The 25,848-nt window shown below is 48.6% G+C and overlaps 1 protein-coding gene across 4 annotated transcripts in view; it reads right to left on the reverse strand.

Annotated features, from left to right (window-relative positions):
* The window catches only part of LOC120927870 (amyloid beta precursor protein), a 344,594-nt gene extending 319,833 nt beyond the window's left edge, over positions 1-24,761 (reverse strand). For 2 of the 4 annotated variants that reach the window (XM_040338837.1, XM_040338833.1), the window contains exon 1: positions 24,509-24,760. In XM_040338837.1, the coding sequence (XP_040194771.1) occupies positions 24,509-24,562 (54 nt within the window). In that variant the 5' untranslated portion in view covers positions 24,563-24,760. Of the gene's footprint in view, positions 1-24,508 lie in introns of all 4 variants that reach the window. The other 2 variants (XM_040338835.1, XM_040338836.1) reach the window with 2 other exon arrangements.
* Positions 24,762-25,848: the final 1,087 nt, after the last annotated feature.

Below are 25,848 nucleotides of genomic sequence, written 5' to 3' on the forward strand. Positions count from 1 at the left end.
GCACCATTCCCCCCCCACTCATGCCGACGATGGGGCACCATTCCCCCCCACTCACGCCGACGATGGGGCACCATCCCCCCCCCACTCACGCCGACGATGGGGCACCATCCCCCCCCACTCACGCCGACGATGGGGCACCATCCCCCCCCCCCCACTCACGCCGACGATGGGGCACCATCCCCCCCCCCCACTCACGCCGACGATGGGGCACCATCCCCCCCCCCCACTCACGCCGACGATGGGGCACCATCCCCCCCCCCCACTCACGCCGACGATGGGGCACCATTTCCCCCCCCCCCACTCACGCCGACGATGGGGCACCATCCCCCCCCCCACTCACGCCGACGATGGGGCACCATCCCCCCCCCCCCCCACTCACGCCGACGATGGGGCACCACCCCCCCCCCCCACTCACGCCGACGATGGGGCACCATCCCCCCCCCACTCACGCCGACGATGGGGCACCATCCCCCCCCCCCACTCACGCCGACGATGGGGCACCATTCCCCCCCCCCACTCACGCCGACGATGGGGCACCATTCCCCCCCCCCACTCACGCCGACGATGGGGCACCATTCCCCCCCCCACTCACGCCGACGATGGGGCACCATTCCCCCCCCCACGCCGACGATGGGGCACCATTCCCCCCCCCACTCACGCCGACGATGGGGCACCATTCCCCCCCCACTCACGCCGACGATGGGGCACCATTCCCCCCCCCCCACGCCGACGATGGGGCATCATCCCCCCCCCACTCACTCCGACGATGGGGCACCATTCCCCCCACTCACACCGACGATGGGGCACCATTAGCCCCACTCACACCGACGATGGGGCACCATCCCCCCCCCCACTCACTCCGACGATGGGGCACCATTCCCCCCACTCACACCGACGATGGGGCACCATTAGCCCCACTCACACCGATGATGGGGCACCATTCCCCCCACTCACACCGACGGTGGGGCACCATTCCCCCCACTCACACCGACGGTGGGGCACCATTCCCCCACTCACACAGACAGTGGGTCACCATTCCCATCACTGACGCCAATGAGGGAGCACCATTCCACAGAAACCAATGAAGGGGCGCCATTCCTCCAACTGACACCAATGATGGGGCACTATTCCTCCCCATAATACCAAAGATGGGTCACTGTTTACTACCACTGAGACCAGGACATTTTCTACTCCAGCCCTAAAGAATGGAGGACAGTAAACTGGCCATTTGTTTAGAAAGTTTGGGGACCCCTGCTCTAAATAAAGAAATCCACACAGGCTTCCTTATAAAAGGGGTTAGTGGAGAAATGCCATATCACATTAGTCAATGAAAAGAATGCCACCTTACAGACAGTTAAAGATCCTTAGTAGCGTGCCGCTTGCTCTGTAAAGTAATTTTGGCACCGCAACTATGTAGACACTATTGGATGGAAGGTCAGTCTGCCACTGCTCAGGGAACCACTAGCAACTTCTGTAAATCCCTTGGTGGAGAATGGCTGCATTAGAGGGTAGCCTGGCATGAGCCAACTGCCCTGAAGCTACCTATGCTGGCTAAGCTATGAAGAGGTGTTGGGGAGGCTCACCTAATGCCCACTTAAAGCAAGAAACGAGCAGCAACCTGCTAATGTTTGCCACCACGTCCAATCGCTTATATATCCAAAAGACTTGGCCGACTTCTGGACAGGAGAAGACGAGGTTTAAATAGGACTTTAGCTGCCTATATCTCTGGATCTTCCGGTCGATTTGACGCTTGTGTAAAGTTACCTTTGGGTCATTCAACCAAAAAGTGACATTCTGGCTCAGGATACATAGCAGGTAGACTGAATCCCCAAACTGTCATATTCCTCAAGACATTTTAACAAGGACAGGTCTCCATCCTGGTTCCTGGCTCTAGACCAACCAGGGCTTTGTTTCAGCTGGAACTTGGGGGGGGAACTCTGTGCCACCACCTATGGCTCAGACCCTCTGCTCCCTGCTCGGCACCATCACTTGTAAACACAGAAGTCCGACTTCTGTGTTTACAAGCGACAGCTTGTCTCTAAGCAGCTCCCACAAATCTGGTCTCCTGAGCGGCTCCCACTGAGTGCAGGATGGGGCATGCAGGATGGAGACAAGGGAGATGTGGGTGCCTGGGGTGCAGTGCAGATGCCGTCACCCCCACTGGAGGATCTCCCTGCAAGTGAGAGAGGAGGAGCAATTTACAGTGTGGGAGGAGTTCCTAGAGCCGGCTGGGTAGAGGGGTGAAAGTGAGATGTGGATGGGGGGGTGCAGAAGTAAACAACTGAGGAAGAAAAATTAACTCTGCACCCTGCGTGTAGCGCACACCTGAACCCTGCGTGTAGAGCACACCTGAACCCTGCGTGCAGCGCACACCTGAACCCTGCGTGCAGCGCACACCTGAACCCTGCGTGCAGCGCACACCTGAACCCTGCGTGCAGCGCACACCCGAACCCTGCGTGTAGCGCACACCTGAACCCTGCGTGTAGAGCACACCTGAACCCTGCGTGCAGAGCACACCTGAACCCTGCGTGCAGAGCACACCTGAACCCTGCGTGCAGCGCACACCCGAACCCTGCGTGTAGCGCACACCTGAACCCTGCGTGTAGCGCACACCTGAACCCTGCGTGTAGCGCACTTCTAGTATTTAATGCTCCTTTAAGACCCTCCCACTGTTAGTGATATATGGCCATACCCAGTATTTAATTCTGTGTGTGGGGATCAAGGGGGTTTTGAAGGGTCATGGTTGAGTTCCTGCACCTATTTTCTGAGAAAAAAAGCAGTGACCCCAACCTATGGTATATTGGATGTGTACAACCTATAAACAGTAAGGCCTTCATATGATTAGATATGACATTCATTTCATTAGGTTCTGTTGTGAGTCACGTCTCTTATAGGGTCCTGAAAACAATTAACTCCCTTAAGGCCCCTTTCACACGGACGGATAGAATGGGGCTTTTAGCTGCGGCTTTTCTAGTTTTCTACCGCAGCTAAAAGCACACAATGCTTTTCTTTGGCCCCATTCACACACAGCGTTTAGCCGTGATTTCGGTACATGCGGTTTTGTGCGAATAGAAAAAATAGAGCAATATAGCGCAGCTATATGCACATAACTGCAGGTAATCGCAGTCTTGTGTCAACTGCAGATAGCAGCGCAAGAAAAAAATAAAATAAAAAAAAGAACAGGAAGCGCATCATAATCAAAAAAATAAAAAGGGTTGCTATGGGAATGACTACCGCAGCTAAACGCGGCCGCACGTAAACGTAGGTAATCGCAATGTACAAATGCAGCTAATCGCAGTGCTTGGAGCCTTGAATTTCACAGAACATTTACATGCTTATTTTAACTGCGGCAAAACAGCCGCGTCCGTGTGAAAGGCACCTTAGAAGCCAACAGAAAAAAAACAGACCACCTCTGTCCAAAGTCCTCCACTGTCATTAGGATCATAAGGAGTTTTTTTCATTGGAGTTTTCCTTTTAAAACAGACGGCAGCTAAATTTGTTTATAGAACATTCCATTTTATTTTTTTCATAAATAAAAAAGCAGATTAGTCCTCAAAACGAAGGAGCTGCCAAATTAAATCTAACCAATTAACACCATAACTTTGTTTCCTTGGTACGGAAAGCAGCTAGCGCGCTACGCTGGGTCTCCACAACACTTGTTACAGCTGGAAATACAAACGTGAAGTGCTGGAAACGGGCTGACGGTAAGGATTAGCTGTGTGTGTGTGTGTGTGTGTGTGTGTGTGTGTGTGTGTGTGTGAAATTTGTGTCCCTCCTTCCTTGGGAACAGCTGCTCATGTGTACACTCCATCACATTCCTCAGCTTCTGACCTCCTTGGATGCCCCTCCCCCTCCTCCTCACAGGTCAGTAAAGAGGTGATGACAGTATATAGACAATACATCTCCTTCTAAAATGTCAGCTGCTTTTCTCAACTACCCTTTTGTCTAGAGAAACGTGTCCTTCTACAGCATGAGGAGGCAACCTTGGAGGGGAGGTAGTGATCTACGTCAACAACATGGAAGAAAAAAAAAAATCTAAATCGCCAAGGTGCAGCGCAGACCTCAGGAAGATTAATCCCCTTCATGACCAGGCCACTTTTTGCGATACGGCAGTGCGTCCTTTAAAGGGTTTGTAAAGGATTTTTTTTTTGTTTATCTTAAAAGCTTCCTTTACCTTAATGCAGTGCTGTTTTCATGTCCTCATTGTTCATTTTTGCTCTCAAGTTGCTGTAATTCTTCTCTGATCTCCACACTTCCTGGTTGTCTGTTTCCTGATAACCACAGTACTGGGAGCTTTCTCTCTGTGGTCACTAATCAAGGAGGTGTGATTACTGTGTGTCTAAAACTAGGGTTGTCCCGATACCGATACTAGTATCGGGACCGATACTGAGCATTTGCGCGAGTACTCGCGCAAATGCTCCCGATGCCTGAGCCGATACTTTTTTCTTCTTCCCCGAGAGCTGGTGGAGAGGAGGTGGAGTGGGGGTGGAGAGGGGGCGTGGGGCGGAGAGCGGAGCAGAGCAGTCCTCGTATGGAGGAGAGGAGAGCTGCTGCCGCCTGGTCCCCCTAAGACAAAGCAAAGTCCCCCCCCCCCCCCCGCCGCTGCCGACATCTAGATGATCAGCGCTGGGGGAACACAACAGCTTTCTTTTGAATAGCTGTGTTCCCCGCCGCGCCTCGTCATGTATAGCCCCTCCCCCTTGCCCAGAAACATTGATAGACAGATCACCCGTTCCAGGATTGGACGGGTGATCTGTCTATCAAAGTGCCCGGGCAAGAGGGGACAAGGCTGCATCTAGGGACACAAGGCTGCATCTAGGGACACAAGGCTGCATCTAGGGACACAAGGCTGCATTTAAAAAAACTATCGGTAATCGGTTTCGGTAAGTACATGAAAAAAAGTATCGGTACTTGTACTCGGTCCTAAAAATGTGGTATCGGGACAACCCTATCTAAAACCCCTCAGCACCAATCAGTTTCGTTTTCCAAACCATCACTGCCCTGTATTGGCTCTGTACAGCAGAGGCAGGAAACCACATGCAAAAACGAAACTAGAAACTACAGGTACATTATATGATTGGTTATCCATTTTTAATCGTTTTTAAAAGGAATCAGTTAACTATTATGTCTCTATACCCTGTAAACAGTCATTTCAGCAAAAAAAAAAAAAAAATATTTACAACTCCTTTAACCACCTGAGGCCCGCGCTATAGCCGAATGACGGCTACAGCACGGACCTGAAAATCCAACAGGACGTCAATTGACGTCCGCCCCTTTCCTCGCTCCCGAGTGCGCAGCAGGGAAACTCTGTGCTGGCCGTGTCCCTTGGACACAGCCAATCACAGATCGCCGTGAACGGCCAATAGGAGTGGCCGTTTGGTAGGCGATCTGTGTGGCCAATGAGAGATGATCTCATATGTAAACATATGAGATCATTTCTCATTGCCGGCTCTTACAGAGACAGCGTCCTGTCAGGGAGAGAGGAGACCGATCTGCATCTCTTGTACATAGGGACACAGATCGGTCACCTCCCCCAGTCACCCCCCTTCCCTCACAGTTAGAAACACTATGCAGGGTACACATTTAACCCCTTCCTCACCCCCTAGTGTTAACCCCTTCCCTGCCAGTCACATTTATACAGTAATTAACGCATATCTATAGCACTGATCGCAGTATAAATGTGAATGGTGCCAAAAATGTGTCAAAAGTGTCCGCCATAATGTCGCAGTCCCAATAAAAATCGCAGATCGCCGCCATTACTAGTAAAAAATAAAATAAAAAATAATAATTCTGTCCCCTATTTTGTAGGCGCTATAACTTTTGCGCAAACCAGTCGCCTTTTGCGATTTTTTTTTTTTTTTTTACCAAAAATATATAGAAGAATACGTATCGGTCTAGACTGAAAAAAAAATGTTTAAAAAAAAAAAAAAAAAAAATGGGATATTTATTATAGCAACAAGTAACAAATATTGTATTTTTTTTTTTTTAATTGTCGTTCTTTTTTGTTTATAGCGCAAAAAATAAAGATCGCAGAGGTGATCAAATACCACTGAAAGAAAGCTCTACTTGTGGGTGAAAAAAGGACGGCAATTTTGTTTGGGAGCCACGTCGCGCAATTGTTAGTTAAAGCGACGCAGTGCCAGAAGCTGAAATTTCACCTGGGCAGGAGGGGGGTATATGTGCCCAGTAAGCAAGTGGTTAAAAAGAAAAAAAAAGCCGCCGTTTACAAACCCCTTTAGGAATTTTTACTTCCGGTAACATCTGCATTCTTCTGTGAAAGTCCAGACACATTTTCCACCTGTTACCAGTTGATTCCGGTATCAGAGAAAAATGATAACCATCCTGTACAACCGGCCAAAAGCTTCACACGCGATAAATGAAACGTGCGTACGCGGCATACACCTTCCAATGTAAGAATCGCCCCCAGCAGCCGCACATCACAAGAGACAAAATGACTACATGAGAATAAGCCAAGGATTGCGCCCGGGTCACCTCCCATGCCAACTGCCCGATCCCCGAATGTCTCTGTAAAGTGAGCGCCCTCGCATTACAACCCGCAGAACTTTAACCCTTTCCTGGCAAAAGTCATACAAATCCAATTACAAGATTCTAAATCTGCAGCTGTGTAATAATGCAATTCCCGATTTGTCTTATAAGATTTGAGCCATTCACAAATTTGCGGTTTAAAATGTGCAGATGGTATTTGTAGCGCGTTTTGATGCGGTCTGTGGGAGAAGCGCATGCATTTTTCTTGTTTCCAAGGATACCTTGGGTCAAAAGTTCATAATGAGGATTTTTTTTTTATCTGCTCCTCTATTGAAAACCACATAGTATGTACATTTATGTATCGCAAGCGTTATTGCACGCACTATCACACACACATAACACAATACAGGCTCTCACAAAAGTGAGTACACCCCTCACACTCTTGTAAATATTTTATTACATATTTCCATGTGACAACACTGAAGAAATGACACTTTGCTACAATGTTGTGTAGTGAGTGTACAGCTTGTATAACAGTGGAAATTTGCTGTCCCCTCAAAATAACTCAAACAGCCATTAATGTCTAAACCGCTGACAACAAAAATAAGTACACCCCTAAGTGAAAATGTCCAAATTGGGCCCAAAGGGTCAATATTTTGTGTGGCCACCATTATTGGGCATGGAGTTCACCAGAGCTTCACAGGTTGTCACTAGAGTCCTCTTCCACTCCTCCATGATGACATCACAGAGCTGGTGGATGTTGGAGACCTTGCGCTCCTGCACCTTCCATTTGAGGATACCCCACAGATGCTCAATAGGGTTTAGGTCTGGAGACATGCTTGGCCAGTCCATCGCCTTTACCTTCAGCTTCTTTAGCAAGGCAGTGGTCATCTTGGAGGTGTGTTTGGGGTCGTTATCATGTTGGAATACTGCCCTGCGGCCCAGTCTCCGAAGAGAGGGGATCATGCTCCGCTTCAGTATGTCACAGTACATGTTGGCATTCATGGTTCCCTCAATGATCTGTAGCTCCCCAGAGCCAGCAGCACTGATGCAGCCCCAGACCTCCATGCTTGACTGTAGGCAAGACACATTTGTCTTTGTACTCCTCACCTGGTTGCCACCACACACACTAGACACCATCTGAACCAAATATGTTTATCTTTGTCTCATGAGACCACAGGACATGGTTCCAGTAATCCATGTCCTTAGTCTGTTTGTCTTCAGCAAACTGTTTGCGGGCTTTCTTGTGCATCATCTTTAGAAAAGGTTTCCTTCTGGGACGACAGCCATGCAGACCTATTTGATGCAGTGTGCAGAGTATGGTCTGAGCACCAACAGGCTGACCACCCCACCACTTCAACCTCTGCAGCAATGCTGGCAGCACTCATACATCTATTTCCCAAAGACAACCTCTGGATATGACGCTGAGCACGTGCACTCAACTTCTTTGGTTGATCATGGGGAGGCCTGTTCTGAGTGGAACACCTGTCCTGTAAAACTGCTGTATGGTCTTGGTCATCGTGCTGCAGCTCAGTTTCAGGGTCTTTCCAATATTCTTATAGCCTAGACCATCTTTATGTAGAGCAACAATTCCTTTTTTCAGATCCTCAAAGAGTTCTTTGCCACGAGGTACCAGGTTGAACTTCCAGTGACCAGTATGAGAGAACGAGAGCGATAACACCAAATTTAACACACCTGCTCCCCATTCACACCTCAGTCTTTGTAACACTAACATGACACCAGGGAGGGAAAATGGCTAATTGAGCTCAATTTGGAAATTTTTACTTGGGGGTGTTCTCACTTTTGTTGCCAGCGGTTTAGACGTTAATGGAATTAATGTGTGTTGAATTATTTTGAGGGGACAGCAAATTTACACAAGCTGTACACTCACTGCTTTACATTGTAGCAAAGTGTAATTTCTTCAGTGTTGCCACATGGAAAAATATAATAAAATAGTTAAAAAAAATTTGAGGGTTGTATTTACTTTTGTGAGATGTGTGTGTGTGTGTGTGTGTGTGTGTGTGTGTGTGTGTGTGTGTGTATGTGTGTATGTATGTATATTAGGGCTGTGCGTTAAACGCGATATTAACGGCGTTAACGCAAACCCATGTTAACGCCGTCAATATTTTTATCGCGCGATTAACGCAGGAGCCCTCGGGGTGGACATGCAGAGTGTGCAGCGGCGCGGCTTACCTTCTCGCTGGATTCACAGGCAAGTTACTCACCTTGTCCCTGGATCCAGCGATGCCACCCCGCTGTGTGATCGAGCGGGTCCTCCTTGCTTGGCGGGTCCTCCTTGCCTGGCGGGTCCTCCTTGCCTGGCGGGTCCTCCTCGCTCGGCGGGTCCTCCTCGCTCGGCGGGTCCTCCTCGCTCGGCGGGTCCTCCTCGCTCGGCGGGTCCTCCTCGCTCGGCGGGTCCTCCTCGCTCGGCGGGTCCTCCTCGCTCGATTCACAGTGCCTGTGTGCCGCCGAGCTCCGTTCCCTGCGACGTTACGACGCACGGGAGCGGAGAACGGCGCCATATTTAAAAAAGTAAACAAACACAATACACACAGTATACTGTAATCTTATAGATTACAGTACTGTATGTAAAAAAATACACACCCCCCTTGTCCCTAGTGGTCTGCCCAGTGCCCTACATGTTCTTTTATAAAATAAAAACTATTCTTTCTGCCTGAAAAACTGTAGATTGTCCAAAAGTGTCCCTTTATGTCAAAAACGGTTTTAGATCAGCTAGAAAACAGCGATAATAAATTATAATCACTTGCAGAATTGTGCGATATTTGTGGGGAAATTCGTCATAAATTAGATAGATTAATCGTGAGTTAACTATGACATTAATGCGATTAATCGCGATTAAAAATTTTAATCGTTTGACAGCACATACATACATTATATATATATATATATATATATATATATATATACACATACACACACACACACAACCACACACGCACTGTATATACATACATACACACAATTACTCATAAAGGTGAGGGGGTGTGTGCCTTCCCTCCAATCAGCTGTCTTGGCTGTATGCCCAGGCTTCACTGCAGTGCTAACCAGGAAGAGAAAATCTAACATGAAGCACTATCTAAAGATGAGGACAGCAGATATACATGTAAAACTTATGTAGGGAGGTTTGTTTCATCTCTGTGTATCATCTGAGGCTGTTCACTTCACTGAGTATATGTGAGGGTTTACACCCACTTTAAAGGATCTTCTACAGGTGGGGCTTGGTGCCAGATACCACAGCATACTTTCAGACGTCTAGTGGCATCCGTGCTTCGGTATTTAATAGGCGAATGGGCATACAATTATGGCCCACTACCACCACCATACATGCACAAGCAGTAAACAGGCTTATATAAATATGTGCACCTCATCCATGAACAGACCCAGGAAAGCATTCATTACAAAAATGAGAATTTTCTCAGGTCTGAACCTACTTACTTTTGACAGATGGAACAAATGTAGAATTCCAATTTTTGCATGTGTGACACCCAATGTAAAAACGCACCCAAACTGTTGCATGCTGGAGTTGGGGAGTGTACTTCTGGAACGCACCACAGTTCCGTTATTGCTGAACATGGGTGGGAGTGATATTGCCCTTTGCTGGGTGCTCTGGAGAACCCTGGGTATGAACAGCTTTTTTCAGTATATTTCACAGAAAGATCAATCATTAAAAAAAAAAATAATAATAATAATACGGTTTTATCAAAGTGATAAAGTTAGCCCCATTTTTTTATCCTGCACAATGACCTGATTAAAACATCAGAGTGCAATGTGAAGCCAGGCATCCTGCAGCAAACACAAGGTTGATTCTTTCATGGGGACGGATCTGTTTAGATCAGCATGAATATAGCTCTGTTATTTCTAAATGACAGTATTAATAAAGCCTTCAGCGAGCTTGGAGGCACAAAGGGAGTCAGTTTTCACTAGAATTCAAAAGCAGCACAAAATAAGCTCCTTTGTTCGCTTGGTATACAGTACAGAGGGGAAAGTCCTGCATATCTTCATGTCTTTCTACAGCCCCTTCCTCCTGGAGAACGTCTCGGCTATTGATGTCTCGTGGGTTAATAGGTGGGGGAGGGTCAGAGGTTCCCGAAAAGCTACAACAGGTTACAATGTTATTGGAGAGTCCAGAACAAAAATTGCCTACCGGCATGTAAACATCAGAAATGATCTGCATGCTATAGAACCTCTGCGGCAGGCTGCGTTCTATGCCACAATGTGCAGCTGCCAGGGCACGCCATGCAGATGTAAGCTTTCCAGATACCCACCTAGACTTTACCAAGAAGGAAAGAACAGGTAAAGCGGTCAATACATGGATGGAAATGTGGTTGTTTGGGCAGGGACTGGCTGAATTTCAATCCATGTATGAGCACTGACTGATTGATCTGTACAACCGCCCTGGCGGCTTTTACCCGCTTGATCAGCGCTGCAGGCTATAGCCTGCAATGCCAATCAGTGTCTATTATGGTGGAGAAGTCTTCCAGCTGTCAGGACACAATAGCTCAGTTTCCCTCATTCATATTGAATATATTGATGGGGAAATGGAGTCCGTTTTTTTTTTTTTTAATTACTCATCTATGGAGGTGCCTAACAGAGATCAGTTTAAGGCTGCATTCACACCTGAGCGTTTTGACGCCTGAAGCGCAACGCTCAAAAACACTAGAGGGGAAAAAATCCATTATTCCCTATGGAGATGGTTCACATCTCCACTCCAAAACGCCTGACACCAAATGCCTGAAGCTCAAAACAAGTTCCGGACCCTTTTTTGCCGCGCGAATCGGGTGGTTTGGGCGGTTTTGAGTGTTTCTATTTCCCATAGAAAGTAATGGAAATGCTCGATTCAAGCGACTAGCGCTTGCTACAGGCGTTTTGACGCTTTAATCAATAGAACATTTCACCCAGGCAGAAGATAAAAAAAAAATCTACCAACATAGCAACAAGTGATGAAAAGATGATCATTTTTCCTATTGGCTAAAATAAAAAACGTCGAAGTACAAAAACGTCGGACGACGCTGTATGCCAGGGATATGCAATTAGCGGACCTCCAGCTATTGCAGAACTACAATTCCCATGAGGCATAGCAAGACTGACAGCCACAAGCATGACACCCAGAGGCAGAGGCATGATGGGACTTGTAGTTTTGCAACAGCTGGAGGTCCGCTAATTGCATATCCCTGCTGTGCGCAAATAAGCATGAATACGCGCGACAAAACGACGGAAAAAACGACCTACGCTCAGGTGTGAATGCAGCCTTAAGTGGAATTACACTGCAGCTGAGCACCACAAGCCAAAAACTCAATTCATTTCATTTTTAATATCTAAAGCAACCCCCCATCCATGTTCTCCTTGCTTTATTTTATTTAAGCGGAACGTCATTTCTTCATCTTTCAATCTAATAAGTCTTCTGCCCTTGTTTTAACATTGGATAGTAAAACTTTTTTTCTGCCAGTGAACACCTTATACAGCCCACTTCCTTTTTCTTGTCTGGTCATTAGTGTAGGCTTTTGACATCATGCACATCTCTCACTCTTGTTAGAGTTTGGCATGAAGGGAGGGGGAGGAGTCATAAGATGACCAATGAGAGCTGCAGAGCTGGAGGTGTGCCTCTGTGTAAATCCAGGAAGTGAACAGGCAGTAGCTTCAGCTGCCCACAGTTAAAATGGTTGCAGCCAGACTCAGTGGAGGGAGATTGCTGCAGCATATTTGGCAAGTACAGAATCACAGTATATATAAAATATGCAAAGTGGTTGGAGGGAAGCTTCAGAATGGCAAAGATGTTTTTATTACAAATTATGTGAGCAGACTGCAGTTCCTCTTTAAAGGCCCAAAACAAGCATGCTGTAAACGAATGTCAGAATTAAATTATTTCTATGCTTGCTCAAGGTCGGCGACAGACAACATTAAAGCAAAATCATCATCATGACAGCCACAGAACTGGCTTGCTCTAGTCTAGGGCCTGACCTACTCCAGGGTTATAATCAGTGACTGGTCATTTCCCGATTGAAGATGGACTATGGAGGTCACCCCTTATGGCAGCAAAGCGTATGCACCCAATAGACACCAGAGGAAGAATTTATATTCAGAAGAGAGCTTAAATCATCAGAATATGGAATGATAGCAAGTAACATTGCATCTACCTGAGTGGTTGTCAACTTATAACCTACAGGGGGCCTCAAATGTGGCTCCTGACATCACTAAAGGGCCACACATAGGGGTTGATTTACTAAAACTGGAGAGTGCAAAATCTGGTGAAACTCATGGTAACCAATCAGCTTCCAGGTTTTTTTTTTGTCAAAGCCTAATTGAACAAGCTTAAGTTAGAAGCCGATTGGCTACCAATGCACATCTGCACCAGATTTTGCACTTGCCATTTAGTAAATAACGTTCTAAGGGCCAGATTCTCAAAAGAAATACGACGGCGTATCTCCAGATACGCCGTCGTATCTCTGAGTTGTGCCGTCGTATCTATGCTCCCGATTCTTAGAATCAGTTACGCATAGATTTGTATTACATCCGGCCAGCGTAAGTGTCTTATGCTGTAGGATCGTAATTGCATATTTACGTTGGCCGCTAGGGGTGTGTACGCTGATTTACGCTTAGAAATATGTAAATCAGCTAGATACGCAAATTCACGAACGTACGCCCGGCCGACGCAGTAGAGATACGCTGTTTACGTTAGGCTTTTCCCGGCGTAAAGTTGCCCCTGCTATATGAGGCGTACATGCAGCGTACCAATGTTAAGTATGGACGTCGTTCCCGCGACGAAATTTGACAATTTTACGTCGTTTGCGTAAGTCGTCCGTGAATGGGGCTGGACGTAATTTACGTTCACGTTGAAACCAATACGGCCTTGCAGCGTAATTGGAGCAATGCACACTGGGATATGTCCACGGACGGCGCATGCGCCGTTCGTGAAAAACGTCAATCACGTCGGGTCATGGTTATTTTACATAACACACGCCCCCCTGTTCCAAATTTGAATTAGCGGGCTTACGCCGGCCGATTTACGCTACGCCGCCGCAACTTACGGAGCAAGTGCTTTGAGAATACAGCACTTGCCCATCTAAGTTGCGGAGGCGTAAGGTAAATCGGATACGTTACGCCGCCGCAAAGATACGCCGCTGTACGAGAATCTGGCCCTAAATATCTAGATGCTTGCAAGGAGTGTCAGAGACTGCAGACCTAATAGAGGAAATGAGGGTCAGAGAAGCGAGGACAGGTTACATGTTTTGGCTGGAGATATGCTGCAGAAGACGATACAAAACTGGGAACATGTTACATGAGGCCAATAGAGATCAATGCTATTATTTATTACAGGTACTTATAAAATCCTAAAACCCATTATTTATCCTAATCAATGTTCTCATGACAGACTGCCGAGGTCCGAGGGCCGCACATCAGATACTAAAGGGCCGCAGATTGGGCACTAAGGACCCAAAAGCTGTAATAACTGAAATTCAAACCTACTGTATACTTTCTCTAATAGGCATAGGTGTGCGCAGCCTATTGCATTAGGGTGTGCACCCCAAAGCTCAAACACATACGATTTTCTTTGCAGTCTCAGCTGCACTGGACAGTGAATGAATGGGAAATGCCATGTGCTGAGCAGCTTCCTGGTTATTCACAAACTGAAGCATAATAAACAGTTTAATAGGCTTCAATCATGATTGAACACAGCGAGTGTGTTCATTGTGTTAATTTAGAAAAGGAAGGGGACGGTCAATGACATATTGATTGGCCCCTTCTCCACTATCCATCCTGAAACATGTGGGGGCGCAACATGGGGGAAATCCTGAACAGTAGGGGGGAAATCGCCACCGCACAGAGTGATTAGCGGAGTACAATATTAACCGGACGTAAATCGGCTATAGGCCGGGCGGGAAGTGGTTTTGAAATCCTGACAGGACGTTCCTGGACGTCCTGCAGGATTTCATGCCGCGCGCACCCGTGGGGGCGCGCAGCGCGGCGATCGGTGATGCGGGGTGTCAGTCTGACACTCTGCATCTCCGATCTTGGTAAAGAGCCTCCGGCGGAGACTCTTTACCACGTGATCAGCCATGTCCAATCACGGCTGATCACGATGTAAACAGGAAGAGCCGTCGATATCTCTTCCTCACTCGTGTCTGACAGACGCGAGTATAGGAGAGCCGATCGGCGGCTCTCCTGACAGGGGGGGGGGTTCGTGCTGATTGTTTATCAGCGCAGCCCCCCCCCCTCGGATCGCCACACTGGACCACCAGGGTGGGCAAAACAAAAAAAAAGCCTGCAAAAAAATAATAAAAAAAAAAGCATTAAAAAAAAAAAAAAAAAGATGCCAATCAGTGCCCACAAATGGGCACTGACTGGCAACCTTGGAAAATCAGTGCTGCCCCCCAGTGTCCATCAGTGCCACCCCAGTTTCCATCAGTGTCACCCCACAGTGTCCATCAGTGCCACCCCACAGTGCCCATCCATGACCAGTGCCCACCTATCAGTGCCCATCTGTGCTACCCATAAGTATCCATCAGTGCCACCCATAAGTGCTGCCCATGTGTGCCCATCAGTGCCGCCCATGTGTGCCCATGAGTGCCGCATACCAGCGCCGCCAATCAGTGCCACCTCATCTGTGCCCGTCAGTACTACCTCATCGATGTGGCATCTCATCGGTGCCCATCAGTGCCGCCATATCAGTGCCCGTAATTTAAAGAGAAAAACTTATTTACAAAAAAATTAACAGAAAAAAATAAAAACATATTTTTTTTTCTAAATTTTCAGTCTTTTTAGTTGTTGCGCAAAAAAAAAAAAAAAAAAAAAAAATCGCAGAGGTGATCAAATACCACCAAAAGAAAGCTCTATTTGTGGGGAAAAAAAGGACGCCAATTTTGTTTGGGTACAGTAGCATGACCGCGCGATTGTCATTCAAAGTGCAACAGTGCTGAAAGCTGAAAATTGGCTTGGGCGGGAAGGTGCGCAAGTGCCTGGTATGGAAGTGGTTAAAATCCACGATCTCCACTGGTAACCAGGGTGAATCCACAGTCAGCGCTGAAAAGTAAGGCAATGTCCCACATCCCCCCCAGTAACCGGACGAAACACAGCTCTGGGAGTCAACTGACTTTTTATTCACAGGCTTCCATATTTATATAATTCCCCATGCAAGGGGTTTCCAAACAGCCAAACAGATTTAGCAGGGGTAATACAGTGAGGACCACATGGGGAACTTAACATTTTGGATAATTTTCCCATCAGGCATTGCTGCACGAGGGAACAGTCGGTTGATAGCTGGGGTCTGGGGTTATGTGTTGTGGCAGTTCGGTTTAAAACTACCGAACACCGATTGGGCAACATAAAACCAAGTACTTGAATGCTAGTGGGTGGCTTACGGCTGCCAGCATACGAATTACCATGCCCACATAAGACCCAGCAGAATACATAGCATATAATACAGACAACCCTATGACATGTAACGTCCAGCGTTCCAGAAGTGGCTAGGTTTGCCACAGGTGTGCCCAGGCACACCCCCTGCGCACGCCTATGCCAATAGGGCACATCATTAAAAAAGTTACATAGTGGCAGTTTGGAGCAGTTAAAATCCGGAGATGTGTTTAGAGTGTAAGCTCTCAAGAACAGGGCCCTCCTAACAATCCTGTCTTGATTTGTTTTGTAAGGCTGCATTCACACCTCCGCGACAAGATACGCTGCGTTGCCGCGAGTGTGTAACTTTTTTTTTTTTTTTTAAACAAAGCCTTCCCATTGCTTTGTATGGGCGAACGCCAATGCCACCTGAAAAAAAGGGTCCGGGACTTTTTTTCAGGCGGCAGGCATATGGCGTCTACGAGATGTGAACCATCTCATAGACAGCAATGGGAATTCTCCCCTCCAGCTGCACGAGCGTCCGGCGTTTTGTCGCGGAGGTGTGAATGGGGTGTTACTGTATGCTCTTACTTTGTTTTGTAAATTGCTGTGCAAATCGTTGGCGCTATATAAATCCTGTATAATAATAATACAACAGTAAATAATAGAAAGTCAACCCATCAAATATTCGGTGCTACCACATAGAAGTCTATTTCCTGTATCGGAGATATTGATTGGATACTTGGAAGGTCAGCTAGTCTGATGTTTCTCTTAAAAATGAAGCCCCATGAAGTATGGTTGCTATTGGTTACTGCAGTTGCTCCACAGTCTGCCAATCACCCTTTCTACCCATTACTGAGTACCCTAGGCACACCAATACTTGTGTTGCTGGATTATACAATTCCTGACCAGCTCAACTAACAGTCCTATCCCACCAATACAGCATACTACTACTAGTCAGCCAATCACTGTGATGGGTGGGCCCCAGTGAAGAAAGGAAACAGGAGCAAAGCTCTGGGCTACAAGTGGTTATAATCAGGGCCTCCATCAGGAATTACGGGGCCCCTTACACAGCTTCAGGCATGGGCCCCCTGGAGCAGAGAACCGGGGGGGGGGGGTTGCCCTGGGGACCTCTGGGCCCCTTTAAAAAAATAAAAAATATTGATATTAAAAAAAGTTATAAAAAAAATGCTCCTAGACGCGAACGCAGCAAAACGCGGCTAAATGGAAGGTTTTTTTTAAACGCCGGTTTCAAGCCGTCATGAAAAACATTCAGAAGAGGTAGCCTGAGCGTCCCGTGTACATTAGGCCTAAGTGGAGGGAGATTTCTGCAGCATATTCGGCAAGTACAGAATCACAGTACAGTGGAACCTTGGATTACGAGCATCTTCTAGATTAGGGGTCTCTAAACAAAGGGCCGGTTTATTGTCCTTCAGACTCTTGGAGGGCCGGACTTTGACCAGCGGGAGTAGAAATTTTCCTGGCATCATTGTTAGTGAACATCTGGTATTAGGGGGAGGAAAAGTGCCCCATTGCTAGTATCATAGGGAGTAATAGTGCTCTATAAGTTGTGTCGGGGGGAGAAATGGTGCTCCATTGTCGGTTTTAGATGGCAGAATAGTGTCTCGTATCAGTGGGAGGGATAGTGCCCCAGGGGCTGGATAAAGGCAAGCAAAGGGCCGGAGTTTGGAGACCACTGTTTTAGACTGTAAGCTCTAACGAGCAGGGCACTCTGATCCCTCCTGTATTGAATTGTATTGTATTGTATTGTGACTGTAAGGTCTTCCCTGATGTTGTAAAGCGCCGAGCAAACTGTTGGCGCTATATAAATCCTGTATAATAATAATCCGTTCCAGGAGAATGCTCGTAATCCAAGCACTCGCATATCAAAGCGAGTTTCCCCATAGAAGTCAACGGAAAATGAAAATTATTTGTTCCGCATTGACTTCTACGGCATGCAATACCGCATGTGACCAGAGGTGGGGGGGCACCGGAGAGCCACTGAAATACTCGGAAAGGCTCGGGGACAGCTTGGCTGAACTTGGAAAGGCTCGAGAATGGAGTATTTCAGAGTTTTTCAAAGTATTTCCCACCTCTGTCCAAATGCGGTACTGCACACCGAATCTTGCTCGTTTTGTGACAACACTTGCAAACTGAGTCAGGATTAAAAAAAAAAATGCCCGTATTGCAAAACGCTTGTTAACCGCGTTACTCACAATCCGAGGTTTCACAATATGTATAAAATAATATGCAAAGTGGTTGGAGGGAAGCTTCAGAATGGCAAAGATGTTTTTATTACAAATTACGTGAGCAGACTGCAGTTCCAGGGCCGATCCTAGGGTCACAGGTGCCTGGGTGCCACCTCATCCCTTTAAAACAGAACACACATGAATTACACAGGTTCTGAGGCTAATTTAATTTAGATAAGGCTCCACTTGAGTTCAATTACCACCTTAATCAGCCACAGAACCTGTGTAATTCATGTGTGTTCTGTTTAAAAGGGATGAGGTGGCAACCCTAATCACAGGTGCCTGGGTACAGGGCTGGACTGGGACAAAAATTTGGCCCTGAACTTCATCCAGACTGGCCCACTTTGATAGGTCTTTCCTATGGTGGCCGGACAACTCCCGCCCCCCCCCCTCCCCAAGCCCCCTCTCCCCCTTCACTAGCCACTAGCCGTTCTACTTTATTAGAGTAGAACGGCTGGTACTGGTACTCTTATAAGCAGTACCAGTGGGGAAGCTAGACATTATTTCACCCGAGCAACGAATCAGTTCGGTGCCCCCCCTTATGGGACAAGATTAGGCAGAAGTGAGAAACTCCCAGGCCATAGCTGTTGAGTCAGCTGTCTGTCCCCTCCCCCTGCTCCTTCTGTTCCCCCCCTGCTTCTCTGGTCATCCCCCTGCTTCTCTGTTCCCCCCAGGTAAGCGCTGTGGGCAGGGAGAGGAGGTGAGCGCTGCAGGGAGGGAGAGACAGAGGAGTGAAGGGGAGCGGCCGGTCTGCTGTCACTGAAGCCGGCCCACTAAGCCATCGGCCCACCGGGAAACTCCATGTAGTCCCAATGGCCAGTCCATCCCTGCCTGGGTGCAGAAATATTTCTGGCGCCCCCACATGGGCGTCGTCATTTTACTAACTCCTCCCCTTTACAAATGTTTCTATGGCAAGGACTTAACCACAGAGATGCTCCCCCACCAAGTCTTCATTAACCTGGGATCCTTACATGATCTCTTAACAATAAACAACATACAGGAAGAGAAGCAGAGTACTTTATTGGGACCTGGAGGGGGGCCTCTGTGATGGACACAGAGAAGGCTTCTGTTAGAGAGTCTGTTAGATGTTCGGCGCCCCCACCTCTGCAGGCGCCTGGGTGCAATGCACCCTGCCTAGGATCGGCCTCACGCAATGTAAGCACAGCCCCACTGCATGGGAAAAAAAACGTTGCCGGAGTTCTTCCTTAACGCCTGTGTAAAATGTCTAACCGTTCCTAATAATACAACACTCCATAGGAAACGGTTAACAGGCTGATCGGATAGCGCTATAAACTCCCCCTGGAGCAGATCTGTTTGATTCCGGAACGTGGCAACGCACAGGCTTGACAAATAAAAACGCCAGACGACGTTTGATGTTATTTTCGCACAGGCGCTTGCCGAATTCTTCCCCGTCTGTACAGCTGAATGACGTTGTGCTAATTAAAGTCGGTGTGTTCTGTAAGCGATGTGAAATAGGCAGCGAGGAGCAATGCGCGGCGTGGTCAAGGAGCGTGTTGGGGAGTTGAGGTGTCCGCAGGACGCACACGCTCTTAATGCAGAACGTTGGTAGGAAGTGAATGGCTGAGAAGAGATGAAAGGAGCAGGCAGCACATAAACACCTAGCGGTGGGAGGCTCTTCCAAGCTGCAGCTTCCAACACAGCTTTGCATTGCAGCAATGCAGAGACGCCATCTTCTCTGGGTCTTAATCTTCCTTCAGTCAAATCCTTTTATCCATCGCATCCTTAATACCCCCCCCCCCCCAGAGAGGCAGACCCCCCCCCCCACCCCTTCCCAAGGTACCTAATTAAAAAGGTCCCTTATTAGCCAGGCACAGAAAAAAAAATGTGTACAATCAGTCCATCCTATAAACCGTGTCATGTTTACCCAACGCACACACACCAAACCACCTGATCCAAGACAATGGGGTTAGAAGAGTGGGGCCGGAGCCTATTGAAAAGGCTAAATCATACAGCTGGTGTCAGCAATTCAGCCCCCATTTATAGAGGGGGGGGGGGATCTGCGTGCCCAGCCAGGCAGCGGCGGCCAATTCCCAACAAAAAAAACAAAAAACGCATTCACTTTGATGTCTCAGACAACCAGACACAGAGGAGTTCTACAGACAAATCATCGCCATTCGCTGCTGTAAATAAATACGGGTCATCAACGCAACACAACGAGATCCGACCAATAAAATATAGAATATAAATATAATTGCCATCGATCATTAAGCCTTTTTTAAACATATATCAAAGCTTGCAGAGCAAAGGGTTAAACCCCAATGACAAAAACATTAAATGCATTCATTTGTTTGCATACTGTCCAAAATATTTACACTGCACCACAATTTTTTATATACATACAAATCTATCTATATAGAGATATCTATTATATCTATATAGAGAGATTATATATAGAGATATCTATTATATCTATATAGAGAGATTATATATAGAGATATCTATTATATCTATATAGAGAGATTATATATAGAGATATCTATTATATCTATATAGAGAGATTATATATAGAGATATCTATTATATCTATATAGAGAGATTATATATAGAGATATCTATTATATCTATATAGAGAGAAAAAAAAAATATATATATATATATATATATATATATATATATATATATATATATATATATATATATATATATATATATATATATATATATATATATATATATAATGTCATATAGGAAAGGGATGTATAAAGGGTAACGGGGGGCATTGAAGGGTCAGTGGTGACAAGCCAAGGGGTCACATAATAAGAGGGAGGGGGGGGGGGTTGGAAATACATTTGCATTAGTTAGCAGTTACACTAATCAGGCTGTTCTTCTATGGAAGTTCTGGAAATCAAATTGTTTGGCATGCCAGTAAGTTGCAGGGTATGGAGGGCGTGCTTGGCACCCAGTGCTACAAATGAGATGGGGGGGGGGGGGGCTTGGGGTTATTTTCCTGTTAATAGACAGGATCTCAATATTGGCGGGGGTGCATGTCCTAGAAAGAGGGGAGGTGGCAAGGCAGGAAAATTTGATGCATAGATATCAAAGGAGGGGCACGTGAAAGGGTAATGCATGGCATGTAATCAGGGTGCTAAAGGTGGACAACATAGGAGCTGTATGTGGACTGCAGGACCAACATGGCACCATGGCAAGCAAAGCTCAGAGGCTGGGAGTAGAAGAGGATAAATGGTATAAAAGGGGCAGCATGGTAAATAGATTACCAGGAAAAGACACACACGGAATAGGCTGGTGGAAAGGGGTACAAAGGGGCACCCTGGCACTGCCAATCTGGTAAAGATGACAGCAGGGAAAAAAAGGATGCATGTCATGGGTCAGGAAGATGCACATGTAATGGGTCAGAAGGATGCATGGCATTTAGAGGGTAAGACCTGCCAGAGAAGGGAAAGTGGGTGCACGTCACGCAGTGGGTCAGAAGAATGGGTAAGAGCTGGTAGAGAAAAGGAAGGGGGTGCATGCCATTTAAAGGGTCAGGAGGAAGGGCAAGAGCCGATGGAGAAGGGAAAGGGGGGTGCATGTCATGTAAAGGGTAAGGATGGTGGAGCAAGGAAAGGAGGGTACATATCACCTAAATGGTATGAAGGATGCATGCCATGGATAGGATAAGGAAGATGCATGGTATTTAAAAGAAGAGAGGTGGTAGAAAGGGGGTGCATGTCATGTAAAGGGTAAGGATGGTGGAGCAAGGAAAGGAGGGTGCATATCACCTAAATGATATGAAGGATGCATGCATGCATGATAGGATAAGGAAGATGCATGCCATGGATAGGAAGAGAGATGGTAGAAAGGGGGTGCATGTCATGTAAATCACAAGGGCTGGTAAATCAGGGAAAGAAGGATGCATTGCATGTAATGGGTCAGGAGGATGCATGGTGTTTAAAGGGTAAGAGCTGGTAGAGAAGGGAAAGGGGGCACGTGTCATGTAAAGGGTAAGGGCTGGTGGAGCAAGGAAAGGAGGATGCATTGTATTTAAAGGGTAAGGGCTAGGGGTGCAGGGAAGGGAAGGTTCATTGAATTTAAAGGGTAAGGGCTAGGGGTGCATGGAAGGGAAGGTTCAATGTATTTAAAGGGTAAGGGCTAGGGGTGCAGGGAAGGGAAGGTTCATTGTATTTAAAGGGCTAGGGGTGCAGGGAAGGTTCATTGTATTTAAAGGGTAAGTTGGATGCATGTCCTGTAAAAGAAGAAGAAGAGGGGTGCATGTAAAGGGAAACAGCTGGGAAAGGAGGCTTCATGTCATGTAATGGATAAGGGCTGGTGGAGCAGGGAAAGGGTTCTCTATGGTATTTAAAGGGCAAGGAGGATGCATAACAAACTTAAGAGTAAAAGGCTGATGGAGAAGGAAGGATGCATGCCATGTAAATGGGAAGGAGAAAAAATTCAATTTAAAGGGCAAGAGGCCAATGGTGCAGGGTGAGGAGGATATGCTATGTAGTGGGTGAGGAGGATGAGCACCCTCAAATTGCCAATGTGATCGATGAGGACGAATCAGGGGGCCCCCCAGTGTAGGAAGAATCAGGGGCCCCCCAGTGTAGGAGGAATCAGGCCCCCCCCCAGTGTAGGAGGAATCAGGGCTCCCCCAGTGTAGGACGAATCAGGCCCCCCCCCCAGTGTAGGACGAATCAGGGGGCCCCCCAGTGTAGGAAGAATCAGGGCTCCCCCAGTGTAGGAGGAATCAGGGCTCCCCCAGTGTAGGAGGAATCAGGGGGCCCCCCAGTGTAGGACGAATCAGGGGGCCCCCCAGTGTAGGAGGAATCAGGGCTCCCCCAGTTTAGGAGGAATCAGGGCTCCCCCAGTGTAGGACGAATCAGGGGGCCCCCCAGTGTAGGACGAATCAGGGGGCCCCCCAGTGTAGGACGAATCAGGGGGCTCCCCCAGTGTAGGAGGAATCAGGGGGCCCCCCAGTGTAGGAGGCGGAATCAGGGGCCCCCCCAGTGTAGGAGGCGGAATCAGGGGCCCCCCAGTGTAGGAGGAGGAATCAAGGGGCCCCCAGGGTAGGAGGAGGAATCAAGGGGCCCCCCAGTGTAGGAGGAGGAATCAAGGGGCCCCCCAGTGTAGGAGGCGGAATCAGGGGCCCCCCAGTGTAGGAGGAGGAATCAAGGGGCCCCCCAGTGTAGGAGGAGGAATCAAGGGGCCCCCCAGTGTAGGAGGAGGAATCAAGGGGCCCCCCAGTGTAGGACGAATCATGGGGCCCCCCAGTGTAGGACGAATCATGGGGCCCCCAGTGTAGGACGAATCATGGGGCCCCCAGTGTAGGAGGAGGAATCAAGGGGCCCCCCAGTGTAGGAGGCGGAATCAGGGGCCCCCCAGTGTAGGAGGAGGAATCAAGGGGCCCCCCCAGTGTAGGAGGAGGAATCAAGGGGCCCCCCAGTGTAGGAGGAGGAATCAAGGGGCCCCCCAGTGTAGGAGGAGGAATCAAGGGGCCCCCCAGTGTAGGACGAATCATGGGGCCCCCCAGTGTAGGACGAATCATGGGGCCCCCAGTGTAGGACGAATCATGGGGCCCCCCAGTGTAGGAGGAGGAATCAAGGGGCCCCCCAGTGTAGGAGGCGGAATCAGGGGCCCCCCAGTGTAGGAGGAGGAATCAAGGGGCCCCCCAGTGTAGGAGGAGGAATCAAGGGGCCCCCCAGTGTAGGAGGAGGAATCAAGGGGCCCCCCAGTGTAGGACGAATCATGGGGCCCCCCAGTGTAGGACGAATCATGGGGCCCCCAGTGTAGGAGGAATCAGGGCTCCCCCAGTGTAGGACGAATCAGGGGGCCCCCCAGTGTAGGACGAATCAGGGGGCCCCCCAGTGTAGGACGAATCAGGGGGCTCCCCCAGTGTAGGAGGAATCAGGGGGCCCCCCAGTGTAGGAGGCGGAATCAGGGGCCCCCCCAGTGTAGGAGGCGGAATCAGGGGCCCCCCAGTGTAGGAGGAGGAATCAAGGGGCCCCCAGGGTAGGAGGAGGAATCAAGGGGCCCCCCAGTGTAGGAGGAGGAATCAAGGGGCCCCCCAGTGTAGGAGGCGGAATCAGGGGCCCCCCAGTGTAGGAGGAGGAATCAAGGGGCCCCCCAGTGTAGGAGGAGGAATCAAGGGGCCCCCCAGTGTAGGAGGAGGAATCAAGGGGCCCCCCAGTGTAGGACGAATCATGGGGCCCCCCAGTGTAGGACGAATCATGGGGCCCCCAGTGTAGGACGAATCATGGGGCCCCCAGTGTAGGACGAATCAGGGGCCCCCCATAGAGGACGAATCAGGGGCCCCCAGTGTAGGACGAATATGGGGCACCCCAGTGTAGGACGAATATGGGGCCCCCAGACAGATGATACAAAGAGAACAAGGTGTGATACGACATTACATCACAATCTCCGGCATTGTATCCCTGCTCCTCCCTCCCTCCCCCATCCATCCCTTTTACCTCCAGAGCCAGCGCTCCGGCAGCCAGGAAGAGCAGCGTTATATGGGGCAGCATGTCTGAGTCCGGGGATGGGAACCGGGTGTGGGCGCTGTCGGGGCTCCTCCGCCTGTATTCGGGGCTCCTCCGCCTGTATTCGGGGCTCCTCCGCCTGTATACTGAGCTCTCCTCCTCCGGGCTGGAAGCTGCGGGATCGGGACACAACCAGAACGGCTCGGGCTCGCCGCACACTCACATCAACGGCACTGCTTGCTGCGTCAGCTGATCCTGCCCACCGGTGTCTACCAGCGCCACCAGGCGGCCGGACCGCGGCACTGCGGCTGCATTGATACAATAGTGTGATGAGGAGAAGTGTATGGCAGCACTGTGCCAACGAATCCTTCCTCATAGAGTCACCCGGACAGACCTGGGTTTTCAATCATTACAGTCACTCCATGACTAGAGAAGTTACTATGTTACTGTACAGCTCCTGTCCTTCCCAGTGTTACAGTATGGACCCCCAGCCTCCCTCCAGACGTGCATTTCGCCCTTCCTGCCACTGGGTGGGGCTTGTCCCTCCGGTATATGCAGGTGAATTGGGTTGTGGTCCCAGTCAGAGCACCCCCCCAGGTATGTCCCTGTGTGGTGATAGTCAGAGGCGTAACTAGAACCTTCAGGGCCGGCCCAAGACATTGTGCTGCCTGGGCCCAAGAATTAAATGCTGCCCCCCCCCCCAAAAAAAAATGACGCCCACTAAAAGGCCCCCACATACATTATTTTATATCATGACAATTAAAGCGAAAATTTAATATATTAGGGAGTTAGATTTACATGCAACAGTGGTGGTGGTTGGGGGGTTCCATCCAATGCAGCTGTGGTGATGGTGGGGGGTTCAGTCAGAGGCAGCGGTGGGTAGGGTGACCACATTTCCAAACTGCCATTCAGGGACACCCCCCCCCCCCCCCAAAAAAAAAAGTATGTTTTTTTACATATCTTTTTGCGTATTTTGGGGGCAGGGGCGTATCATGAAATCAGCGGGCCCGTGTGCAAGATCAAAAGAGGGCCCTAGGCCCCATCAAATGCTGCCACTGTGCCCCATCTAATGCCACCACTTGTGCCTCATCAAATGCTGCCACTGTGCCCCATCTAATGCCACCACTTGTGCCTCATCAAATGCAGCCACTTGTACCCCATCAAATGCAGCAACTTGTGCCCCATCAAATGCAATCACTTGTGCCCCTTCAAATGCAGTCACTTGTGCCCGTCAAATGCCACCACTGTGCCCCATCTAATGCCGCCACTGTGCCCCATCTAATGCCGCCACTGTGCTTCATCATATGCCGCCAATGTTCCCATCAGATGCA

This window comes from Rana temporaria, chromosome 2, assembly GCF_905171775.1.
Source record: "Rana temporaria chromosome 2, aRanTem1.1, whole genome shotgun sequence".
In the NCBI taxonomy this organism is placed as follows: domain Eukaryota; kingdom Metazoa; phylum Chordata; class Amphibia; order Anura; family Ranidae; genus Rana; species Rana temporaria.